This window comes from Accipiter gentilis, chromosome 22 (genome assembly GCF_929443795.1).
Source record: "Accipiter gentilis chromosome 22, bAccGen1.1, whole genome shotgun sequence".
NCBI lineage: Eukaryota > Metazoa > Chordata > Aves > Accipitriformes > Accipitridae > Astur > Astur gentilis.
This window is the reverse complement of record NC_064901.1, coordinates 11,925,171-11,937,169: the sequence shown is the minus strand read 5'-3', so window position 1 is coordinate 11,937,169 and position 11,999 is coordinate 11,925,171. Positions and strand designations below refer to the sequence as shown.

At 47.7% G+C, this 11,999-nt stretch overlaps 1 protein-coding gene across 7 annotated transcripts in view; it reads left to right on the top strand.

The window, feature by feature from the left end:
- Window positions 1-461: 461 nt before the first annotated feature.
- Window positions 462-11,999, top strand: part of MEIS2 (Meis homeobox 2) — a 174,533-nt gene continuing 162,995 nt past the window's right edge. For 4 of the 7 annotated variants that reach the window (XM_049825527.1, XM_049825525.1, XM_049825530.1 and 1 more), the window contains exons 1-6: window positions 462-1,048; window positions 2,111-2,343; window positions 4,073-4,214; window positions 4,851-4,901; window positions 5,662-5,712; window positions 6,672-6,821. In XM_049825527.1, coding sequence (XP_049681484.1) covers window positions 1,037-1,048; window positions 2,111-2,343; window positions 4,073-4,214; window positions 4,851-4,901; window positions 5,662-5,712; window positions 6,672-6,821 — 639 coding nt within the window. In that variant the 5' untranslated portion in view covers window positions 462-1,036. Of the gene's footprint in view, window positions 1,049-1,485; window positions 1,533-2,110; window positions 2,344-4,072; window positions 4,215-4,850; window positions 4,902-5,661; window positions 5,713-6,671; window positions 6,822-11,999 lie in introns of those variants that run through there. The other 3 variants (XM_049825526.1, XM_049825532.1, XM_049825529.1) reach the window with 1 other exon arrangement.

Sequence of the window (11,999 nt, the reverse complement as noted above, 5' to 3'; positions counted from 1 at the left end):
CGCCGCCGCCCCGCGCCCCGCCGCCGCTCCCCGCCGCCGCCGCCGCCGCCGCCGCTCCCCGCCGCCGCCGCTCCCCGCCGCCGCCGCCGCCGCCGCCGCCGCCGCTCCCCGCCGCCGCCGCCGCCGCGCTGCAGGACTGGCTATGGCCACCACTACTTCCGGGTTCCGTCACTTCATTCTCCCGCCGATCAGCGCTGCAAAACTGAGCCTCTTCTATAAGGCAGCCAGCAGCCAACCTGCCAACACTTACTGACACTCACTCATCTCGGAGAGCGAGGGAGAGAGGGAGACAAAATACCTGCCGGGAGGAGAGGGAAAAAAAAAAAAAAAAAAAAAAAAAAAAGGAGAGAGGGGGAAGTCCGGGCTTCGCAAACTATTCCGTTTTTCTTCGCATCTCTCCCCACCCCCCTTCACAGTACTTAAAAAAAAAAAAAAAAAAAAAAAAAAAAAAAAAAAGCAACCAAAAAAACCAGCCCTATAGCGATCCTAACAGGCAAAACCCGAGCGCGGAGTTACTGGAAGAAGAAACCGGGGTTAAAAAGATTCCTCCTCTCTTCTTCATCATCATCAACCATCATTCATTCACTACCTTGACATTCCCTGGCTTTGATTGACAGCTGGAGTGGCAAAAAGCCATGAGACACGACAGTTTGGTTACATGTGGGTTGCTGACGGGCCGATCGTAACCTTCAGTTTGGGGGCTTGACAATTTTTTTTTTTTTTTTTTTTTTTTTTGCGTAGAGAAAGAAAAAAGGAAAAAGAGAGACAGAAAAAGCAAAGAGAGAAAGAGAGAGAAAAAAGAAGAAAACACAGAAACTCATCGTGGTTCTTGACTGTTTTTTATATATTATTGTTGTTGTTGTTGTTGTTGTTATTATTATTTACCCATATTGGAGGATAGGAGAAGTCTATAAGTGGGTTGCAAAAAAAAAAAAAAAAAAAAAAAAAGGAATCTTCTTCACTCTAAATCACTTTCTTTGCTGGACTGGGATATTAAATATACGACACATCCAGGAGTTTATTGGAGCGCAGACTGATGGCGCAAAGGGTAGGTTTAAATCTCCAACACTTACCTATATATAAATCCTCTCTTAAGAGGGGCCTGTCCGATTTGCTCTCCTCTGTTGCTGATGATGATGGCGGCCACTATTAAAAAATAGCAGCAAAAATTATTCACTAGCTTTTTGTGTGTGTGCGTGAGTGTCTCTCTGTGTGTGTCTCTCTCTGCAATTGTTCCACGCTTTTTTCCTCTCTAGCTTTTCCCCCAGCAGCGCGATTTCCCTGCTCTCTGCCTGCTCAGTAGCACGGCTTTCACAGGGGAAAGCTGCTGCTGCTGCTGCTGCCGCTGCCGCCGCCGCCGCCGCCGTTACTGCCGCTGCCTAGGAAAGCCTAAGAAATACATATGTGTGTCTGTGTATATACGAAAGTATATATATGTATACACATATAGCTGCTTTTTTTTTTTTTTTTTTTTTTTGTCTGTCTCTGGCTTTGACAAGGACAAGGGGAATTGCTACTAAATAATGTTTCTGGTAACTTTCAGATTATTTCCCCCTTTATCTCCCCCCCCCCCCCCCCCCCGCCCCCCGATGCACCCTACCTTTCCTCTCTCCTTCCCAGTGTTGATTTATTTCTCTAGTTGCTTTGGATTCTGCTTGTTTATTCATTTATATTTTATTTTTTTGCCCTTCCTCTCTAATGCAGAGTAACTCTAGTTTCTCTCCTCCGTTTCCTTCCTTTTCATCCCCGTTTCCTTGGTAGGGTTTCTCCCGCCCGTGCTGAAGAGGACCTTCTCCCCCCGCACACGCAGGCAGGCGGACACACACTTTCCCCCGTTACCTCTCCCCGCACCCCCACTCCTCCCTCAGCCTCTCCAGCCTCCGCTCCCGATCCCAGTCGATTTCATTTTGCACATTTCTCTCTCGTCGTGGCTGTTCTTGTTTTGTTTTGCTCTGTTTGTGTCTGTCCGGGTGCTTTACTCTCTTCTGACTTTTGTTGTTGTTGTTTGTTTGTTTTTTTTGTTTTGTTTTGTTTTCTTTTTTTTATTATTCCTCTCTCTCTCTCCCCCTCTTTCTCTTTCTTTCTTCTCTTCCGGCCCGTTTTTTGACAGTACGATGAGCTGCCCCACTACGGCGGGATGGACGGAGTAGGGGTGCCGGCGTCCATGTACGGGGACCCCCACGCCCCCCGGCCGATCCCCCCGGTGCACCACCTCAACCATGGGCCGCCGCTCCACGCCGGACAGCACTACGGCGCCCACGCCCCGCACCCCAATGTCATGCCGGCCAGCATGGGCTCCGCTGTCAACGACGCCCTGAAGCGGGACAAGGATGCGATCTACGGGTAGGTGCCGCCGGGCCGCCCGGCGCCACGGCCCGGCTCCGCAGCGCCGGTGCCCCCGGAGCGGCCGGGGCGAGGGAAGGAGCGGGGCGGGCGGCGGGGGCTCCCGCGGGGCCGCGGTGGCGGGCGGCGGCAGCGGCGAGCCGAGACCCGGAGCGGGGCGGAGGGCGGGGGGGCCGTGGGAGGGCGGCGGCCGGGGAGCCCCCGCCGCCCGCTCCGCAGGGAGACCCGCGCGGTGGCACTGCCACTGCCGCTGCTGGCCATCTCATTCAGGGCGAGTGCAGCCCCAGCCTGACTCTCAGCTGAGGAGCCAGCACCCACGGGAAACGGGTCCTGGAAAAACAGACCTCTGGGGGAGAGAGGCTGGGCTGGGGGGAGGTGGCGTTGCCTTGTCTTTCTTCTTTTCTTTTTTTCTTTTTTTTTTCCCTTCCCTCCCCCCCCCCCCTTAATTTTTTTTTTTTTTTTTTCCCCCCGTGGGTTTTTTGTCTTTCTCGGAAAGGCCCCAGTTAGGAGTTCAGACGGGAGAGGCGGCTCTCATTGCTCTGGCTTTTAGTTGGAGAAGTGTTGTTCTGGTGTTCTCCTTCGTGCCGTAATAACACTCTCCCAGCGCTGTAAATAAAGAGCTATTCACATCGCGGAAGGTAGTAAGAATAAAAGGGATTCGCTTCTCGCAAGCAGCTCTTCCCTGAGACAGAAGAAATAAATACATTGGGGACAAGGAGCTGGGTTTTGTATTTAGGAAAGAAAGAACACGAGGAAAAAGAAACACGTACCCAGCAAAACTCAAGCCTGTGCCAGGGCATTGCTTGGGGGGAATGACACCGATTCCCTTCAGTGCCTTTTAGAAAAAATACGAAATGATCCTAAAAGGAGAGATAGTACCATCTATGACAGAGTGTGGGGCCTTAATCAGGCACCAAAGGGGAAAAAGAGAGAAGAAATGCGTGCTTACTACTTAGCACGCAGATAATTTTTTTTTTTTTTTCCTGACTACACCAACTATGGGAAAATATTTCGCGAAGTGCTCCCTCCCTCCGCCCCCTCCCCAGCTCACTTATCTGGACAGCTGGTATTTTACTTGGGTGTGCTTCCTAAGCCAGGAAACTTCACCACATTTTTGTTAGCAGGCCCCTTGAAAAATAAAATTACGTATTAAATAGTTTGCAGTTTGCCTAGCCGTGCTTCTCATTTTAGGTCATAGCTGGAGGGTAGGGATGGGATCTTCCAGGTTTCGCGTTATTTTAAGCTGTGGCGAAAAGTGTAAGATTCCCAGCTGAGCTGCTGCCTGCGTGAGCGTGTTTGGTGCCTTGTGCGTTCGGAGGAGAGGTCACTTTTGTCCTCAGCTGTGGGGACTGCACGGGGGATGTGGCTCGGGCATTGCAATTTCAAAAGGGGGGGGGGGGGGAGAAAGAAAAAGAGAAAGAAGGAAAGAAAGCGAGAAAGAAAGCGAGAAAGAAAGAGAGAAAGAAAAGAAAGAGAAGGAAGGAAAGAAAAAGAAAAAGAAAGAAAGAAAACAAACCGACCCACTACCAAACCCAGCATTTTTATTTCAAAACGTTGCTCTCCCCTGCTCTGCCCGCAGCGACACTGAGAGCCTGCAGAGCGTGGCTCTGGCCGTGCGTCCGTGTCTGTGTGTCCGCGCACTTAAAAACAAAATACTTGTTGATTCGAGCTCTTCTTTCCCCCTCTCCCCCCACCCCCTCCCCTCTCTTTGTGTGCCACTGCCCGGTAGGCACCCGTTGTTCCCCCTCTTAGCTCTGGTCTTTGAGAAGTGCGAGCTGGCGACCTGCACGCCCCGGGAGCCCGGCGTGGCCGGCGGGGACGTCTGCTCCTCCGACTCCTTCAACGAGGACATCGCCGTCTTCGCCAAACAGGTCCGGCACCTCTCCCCCCGCCCCCGGCCCTTCCCGGCACTCCCGCCACCTCCTCAGCCCCTCGGCCCACACGGCCGGGGGCTCGCGGGGGGCGGCCGCCCCCCACCACCCCCCCCGCCCCCGGTGCCCCCTCTCCGGCCGCCGGGGGGGGGGACACACACACACACACGGCCGAGCGGGAGGCAGCGGCGGGGGTGCGCGCTGGCGGCCCGGCCGGCCCCGACCCTCCTCCGCCGGGAGCCCCTCCGCGCCGCCGGGCTGAGCCCCCCGGCCCCGGCCCTGGCCCTCCCGCGTGAAGGAAAGGGCAATGTCACCGTGGCCGAGTTTCGGAGGCCGGGGGAGCGGGAGAGGGGCAGGAGGAGATGGGGAAGAGGGGGCTCCTGGGGCACGGGGCTGGCAGGAGCCGAGCAGGCTCCTCTTCGCACCACGGGTGACGCCGGGGCGTCCAGCCGGATTCTGAGCTGACCTGTGCCGGCTGGTTTTGTCACAGGGTCGTGTGTGTGTCCGTCCCGTGTCGTGTGTCGTGTGTCGTGTGTCCCGTCCCCCCCCCCCCCCACACACACACACTTCGAGGGACTGGGTTGCAGGGCCGAGGAGAGAAGCTGTAATTCACGGCGCTTGTCCTTCTTCTTGCAGGTCCGCGCTGAAAAACCACTTTTTTCTTCGAACCCAGAGTTGGACAATTTGGTAAGGCCTGCTCGCCCCTCTGCCCCGCTCTCCTCCCTCCCCCCCCCCCCCCCCCCCCCCCGCCAGCTGCCGGCAGGCGCCCTCCGCCGTCCGGGGCGGCGGCGGCCCGGGCACCCGGGCTGCGCGGGCAGGGAGGGGGGGAGCCGGCAGGCTGGGGGGCTGCCGTCAAGCGGCTTCCAAGAGCTGCACTCACTTTTAAAGTGAGGCAGGGCGAACTCTGGAGCCCCAGTGCGCCGCAAAGCCCTGTCTGAAAGCCACGGGAAGCTGCAGTGAAGGAAATAACTGCTTAAGAGGAGAGAGCTGGAGAGTTCTAACGTAATTCTTTTGCTAATGTGAGCGATTTCAATATTCAAAGTGCCTAAATCCGCTTGTAAAGAAGATGCCAAACTATTCAGCCTTCCCTCCCCCCCTTCCTCCTGCGGGCGGTGGGGGGGTGGGAGTGTGTGGCTGACTCCTCTGCGGACCCTCCGGGCTGAGGGCCGGGGTGTTGAGAGGGGGCGAGGAAAAGAGGAAGAGGTTTTCTCCAAGATCGCGGTAATAAAGCACTAATCACCGCTCCTGGGATAAATATGATAAAAATCAAGTGCTTAGGTTAAAGTTGATCGAAATCGTTCGAGCGTGACCAATGAGCTAAAATCCTGGATAATGACTGCGCGCCCTGACAATCCCCTTCTCCCCCTCGCCCACTCGGGCTCTCGACTCTGCACAGCCCCCGTGCTCCTGTCTCCCACGTAACCCCTCGCTCAAAACTCTCTTGCAGATGATCCAAGCAATACAAGTACTAAGGTTTCACCTTTTGGAATTAGAAAAGGTAAGAGCCGTGGAGGCGGGCGGGGGGCAAGCCATTCCCTCCCTGTGTCGTCGTCGTCCCCCCGTCGCCCCCCCTCCCTTGACTGTTTGGGATGACTCGTAAACATGGCCAGAGGAGACAGGGCAAACGCAGTGTGAGACTGCAACCTGTGCCATCGGAGCATGTGACACCCGCCAGCCATGCCCAGCCCAGCCCGGCATTATTCTTTTTTTTTTTTTTCTTTCTTTCTTTCTTACCCCCCCCCCCCCCCCCAGCGTAATTTCGACCGAGTCATTAAACCTATAGATTATTACCCACCCGCCTCCCCCCATCCTTCTTACCCCTTCCCTGGGTAGAAGCTCTGTTCCTGACTGGGAAATCATACGTTTAGCAAAACGAGAAATGCAAGCGGTCCTGCCTGTCTCCGGCTCTGGCAGGCATATTAACCCCAAGCAAGCAGTAAATGTTTGGAAGAGGCAGGGGCCCCCTGCGCGGCGTGGGGAGGGGGCTGTGCCCGGGGACGAGAGCGGCTCTTCCCCCAGCCTCGGCGAGTACCTTCCTTCTGCTGCTGCCGGCCACGCAGACCTTTCTTTGGCCCCGCTTTAACCCGACCCCGTCCCGAGTGACTAGCTGTACCTGTCTGGGCTGGGTGTGCTCCAGAGGTACCGCCTGGGTCCAGCTCCCAGGGTCCTGATCTTAGCAGCAAGTCGGATTTCCCTCTGCACCCCAGGCTGAGCCCACTATCTTCTCTTTCTCTCTCTCTAACTTGTTGCTGCGGCGAGTCTCTAGAGAATAATATGTGCTGCAACAATTTCTCTATTGTTTCCTTGCCTTCAACTATTGTGCCCCTTAATTAGAGTTACTTGTGGAGTGGATCAGAGGGTTTTTCTTGCTATCAAAAAAAAAAAAAAGAGAAAAAAAAAAGTTGCAATCCGATATTTTGCCATTATTGATACTATTATTCTTGTTACTGTTTTCAGGTTCATGAATTGTGCGATAACTTCTGCCATCGGTACATTAGTTGTTTGAAAGGAAAAATGCCAATAGACCTCGTTATCGATGAAAGGGATGGCAGCTCCAAATCAGACCACGAAGAACTCTCAGGATCTTCCACAAATTTAGCCGATCATGTAAGTCCTTCTGATTTCTTTGTGTCACTTTTTAAGGCTTTAACCTGCTTAGAGGACCTGTCCCCGATTTCATTGTTTTGCTGCTGGTGTCTGTTAGCAGCATTATCAGCATGACTACTCTAACCTCTCGCAAGCTCGGATCCCATCCTTACGCTTTCTTCCCTCGCGTTTCGTAAAGTTGTAGAAATGCGAAAGGTTCCTTCTGTTTCCATCTGTAAAGCAGCGAGTTTGCAACGGTTTGTAAAGTTTCCTGGTCCGGGCGGCTCGGAGAGCTAGCAGACTGTCGGTTTGATGCAGGGATCGGTGCTTTCTCTTCTTCGTTGCCAACTCTGCAATCAGTGCAGCAATGTAAGGAAACAGAGAGAAGAAAGTTAGGGAGAAAGTTTGCTGATTTGCTCCCCCCTCCCCTCTCGTGGGGATGACAAGTGATGAGAATTATTGGCAATACTACACTGCATTACAAAAAAGGGGTTAGCACATTAGAGTTTCCAATGCTTGTGCTTTATAGCAACTTATTGTCAGAATATGGACTTATTGCCAAACGCCTGAAGCATCTTCATAATAAAAGACAGTAACCTTGATGAAGCAATTATTAACAATGTATTACAGAAAGCTGGAGAGAATGATGATTGAGTAACCGTAGGTTAGCGGTTGATTTTAACACTTGAGGAGTTGGTGAATTAGCGTTATGTGTGTAGGACTGAACGTTGGTGTGCGTGGTGAGGAGAGTGCCTTTGTTTTTCCGGGTTTTGGAGCGGCTCTTGTGATCCTTCAAAAGATGTAGACGCGGAGAGACTTCGGGATGTGAAGGGAAAGATTGCAGCTGGTACCGCAGAAAAGGGAAGGAATAGCTCTGGTTAAAAAGAGTGGGTGTGAACTCGAGTTTATTTATAGGAACGCATCCCTGGGGGGAAAAGGGGTTTACACAGTTTTAGATTCAATTGAACTCATAATCTAAATGATACAGTCTAATATTTTAGCGGTTGAAATATTAATTTAACACCCGGTGTGAAGTTAACCATGCTTTCTGCACAGGCGCCTGCCTTTATTTCCCAGTGTGTTAAGAAGAGTAGCTGTGAGCCCAGGGAGAATGAGCTTTCTAGGAGCTTTTGTTTCCTTTGAAAACACGTTGTTTGTGTGTGTATTTGATAATTACATTAGACCTGGACTGAAGCTGAATTGGGAGATAAAATAATAATAAATTCTTCTAAATGCTCCCCTTCTGGCACGGCTTAGTTCCAGAGCCCGGGAAGTATTTTTGGACCCAAGCCTTAGCTTTCATTTTCTCATTTGTATTCGGTAAACACTGCAGGACAAGGTTTTTGCGATGTTTTCCATTTTAAATCTATTATTTTGAGAGGAAAAAAAATGTATGCAGAGGTTCCCGAAAGTTTCTCTGCTTATCAGCTATCTCACACGTAGCTAATAAACTCTATGAGGCGTGACACTCTTTCAAAAATATTTGGTTTCTGGCATTTTAGAACCCTAAATTCGTCTGCATAAGTATTCCGGGAGAGCACTAGAAAAGAAATTGAAATGAGTGGCAACCTGAAAGATAGGGGGTCATTGTGTATGATTCAGAGCAACAGAAAAAAAAAAAGAAAAAAAAGTACATGTTTCTCCAGTACAGTTTCTTTACAAGAGTGTGTTTCAAGTGGAAGTGTAGAAATGGAGCATGCTTGTGTTTATATTGAAGAGATTAGATAAACTAGCCTGTTTAGGGTTCTGGCAGATGGCGAATGCTCAAGCCAATTTGCAGTGCGCCATTATAATATTTAAATTCACACACAGTGATAGGACAGGGGTGGAAGGGGTTAGCATTTTGATAATTTGATAACTATTATCTTCCCTAAGAAGAATCTCCTCTTGCTTTTGTGGCCCAAAACCCAAACTCAAATAAATATGACAACCCATTTATCTTGCACCCGTTAGGGTTTACCACTTCATTGGGTATTATAATTTAAAGCCTTTTATTTCCTGGAGATTTGAGCTATAACATTTTTACTTTAGCCCCCTGCTATTTGTTTTGAAAGGAAGCAATAATTTGTGCAACCAGAACACCAACTGGGAAATGAAGAGTTGTATCACATAGTTACATTTTATTCATGCGTTTTGGGAAATGTGTCTCCTTATTGGATTTTTGTGTGTGTGTGTGTGTGTGTGTGTGTATTAGCTTGTTTCCCCAACAAAACTTCAACACTCTTTTATAGCTTAGTCAAACTACCGTGTGTGTACACATTTATATTTGCACTGTGCAAGGTTCCAGCAGGAAGAAATCCACTTTTATTCATAAAGAAGGAAAAGCTTTAAAAAAAATGGCTAATATAAACACGCAAGACTATCAAAAAATGAGCTATCACTTGTGAGCACCTACCTGAAAATGTGGTAGTTCAAGCATGCAAATTTGTCCAATTTGACTCTCCAGGTTTATTTTTTCATTTGCTTTGATATGCATATTTAATATATAGCCTCAGGCTAGATCTCATTTGGTGAAAGTTGGTGCAGGGGTGATGATGAGCCACTTCAGAAGGACAGAGACAGCATGTTGTTTCCTCTGTTTTATGTATTGGCCCGCTATTCTGATCCATGGGTCTTCCCCTCATGGTTTTATTTGCACATGAAATACTAGGAGCATTTCAACTGATTGGCTATGAATAATGATAGCCAAAAAGAAGTGTAGGTTAATTTGTTGTGTGCCAAGGTTTCTCTTGTGGAGATGACAGTTTGTGACAGCTGTTTGACACCCCAAAAATCCATACACCTCTGTTCTTATTAAGTGCTATAAAGCTACACCGTGTGTGTTTAATGTGAATGCGAGGGGTGGTAGCGGTGACAGTGGCAGTGCTGAACTAGGAACTAAGGCAGCTCTCAGTTTTATTCCTTTGCTAGACCTGAAAAGAGGCATAAGGGAAAGTAACAGAAAGAATTGTAGAAAGAATTAGCCAATATTTACCATAAGACTTTAAATGGGGTACTCAAATAGTGCATGCTTCCTTTTTCAAAATCTACCGCTCTACTATTTATATAACTTAATTGGAAATCAAAACCAAAATCAACAAAGGAATGAATTCTTCAGAGATATACCTGTGCTGGAAAGAGGAGACAGCTGCAAGCAGTTGTGCTAGACGTGTTTGGTAATAAATGTGTTTATCGAATTTTATTTTAGTGTGCTATTAACTGTTATGTAATACAGTAAGTGTAGAGGGTCCAGGGACTTGGTAGATCAAATAGTGCAGCGCTGGCCACAAGAAGCTGAAACTTTTGTTATTACTTTGCTGTGTTTAGTAAATATAACAGCCCATAATTAGTGTTTGAATTTTTAACACCCTCATATTTTTTTATTGCTCTGAGGTATTAGCTGTAGATGGGAAGAAGGTAATTACAGCTATGCCCTGGCTGAACCAGATCAGTTAGGGAAGAAAAAAAAAAAAAAAAAAAGAAAAGAAAAGAGGAAAGAAACCTTTCCAGCTGCAGTTCAAGTTGAGTTTCCCAGCACAGACAATTTATTATTGTTCAATATAAACACTCTGGGCCCTATCCTGCATTCTCTGTTCAGCCTAAATTATGTCCTGAGATTGCCAGCAAATCTTTTTTTTTTTTTTTTTTTTCTTCTTTTCAGCTAGTCAGATCTGGGTAACATGATGCTTGTAAAATTTAGAGATTTTAAAACTTTTTCAGGCATATGATAACATTTTGTACTTTAATTACATTTCTTCTGTACCTGGCTTCACCTGGTGCCACACAATTCTTCCTTTAGCACAAACTTACTTTGAAGCCTAGTAATTCTCCCATAGAAATTTATGGGTCTCCTTCCTCTGGCTTTTGTGGGAGCAGGATCAGGGCCTCAGTCTTTCTGATATTTGTTTATATGTTCTAGTCCATTTGCAGCGGGGAGGTAATAATATACAGATCATCATTTATAAAATATAATTAAAAATGGATAGAAATATACATCTATCTCTTTTGTTATAAAAGGGCTGTTGACAGATTAGAAATCTGATGCCTTAGCTGTAGAAGAGAAATATTAGTCTGAATATTAAACCTTTCAGCTTTCAAACGAGGAGATACTTTTATTTTGTACTTTTGGACATCCAGACATTTTACATTTCTTTAATATTTCTTCTCAAAGAACGGTCTGTGCAAATTCCTGACATCTTGCAGATGAGAAAAAAATAAAAATAGGGTAATATATATCTGCTCCAGTTATATAATTAAACCTTTAGGTAAGATTTCTCAGAGTAATGAGGAAATAATTGGGGGCCTGATGCTGCAGTCTCCAGGTTTGCCACACTTTGATGGACTTCAGTGGGAGTTTTGAGTATGCCAGAAACGCAGGATCAGACCCCAAAGGTGCCCTTTCTGTTTGTAGTGTGTCAGAAGGGAAACTAAGTAGCTAACCGCAGCAATAATAAGGCAAACTTTTTTCTTTAATAACTGAATTTCTTAGCGTGTGACTTAAGACTTTGGATATTACGGTAGGCCCTGTCCTTTCTGAAGGGGCACGGAGCACCAGGAACTTTCCGAGACTGTAGAGAATGTTGTATATTTCCTCTTTTTGACGGGCCAAGGTACTCTGCAGTCAAAGGTAATCTACAGCTCAAATTTCAGTGTTTTAGTTTTAAACTGGGTTCTATCAAACTGAACCGGTCGTGTGTTTCACTATCTGTTTTATGCCGGTGTTGCCACTTTGGTTGAGTTGTCTATCAGTCTAGATGAAGCGTAACCACACAGAATGACGTAGAAGGACAATTAAAAAAACAACCACCCCCCCGATTTTTCAGGTCTTGGTTCCTTGCTGACAGGTGGATTACATGTCTGATTTCAATCTTAATTGGAAAATACAAAGCACGCAGGTTTTCAGAACGTTGCCACATTCTGGGAGTGTCAAAAATGCCTTCTGACACTTTCCTCGAATGCGAAATCAAGGGACAAGGATTAAAACTTGTACATACGTATACATACATACGCAAATATCTGATAGATCACAATGCCTTGTCTTTTGTTTAAATTGTGTAATTCTGCTACCAAAAAAGTTACCATACTAAATATGTATCTGTAAGAAAATAAACCCTAGTAATATCGGGAATAGTTGTTTTTAGAAAACATACATATCTTGTCAAATTAGAGTTTTTCGTGGCTCATTTACTTATTGAAAGTTTCTTTATATAGCAAGTTTAT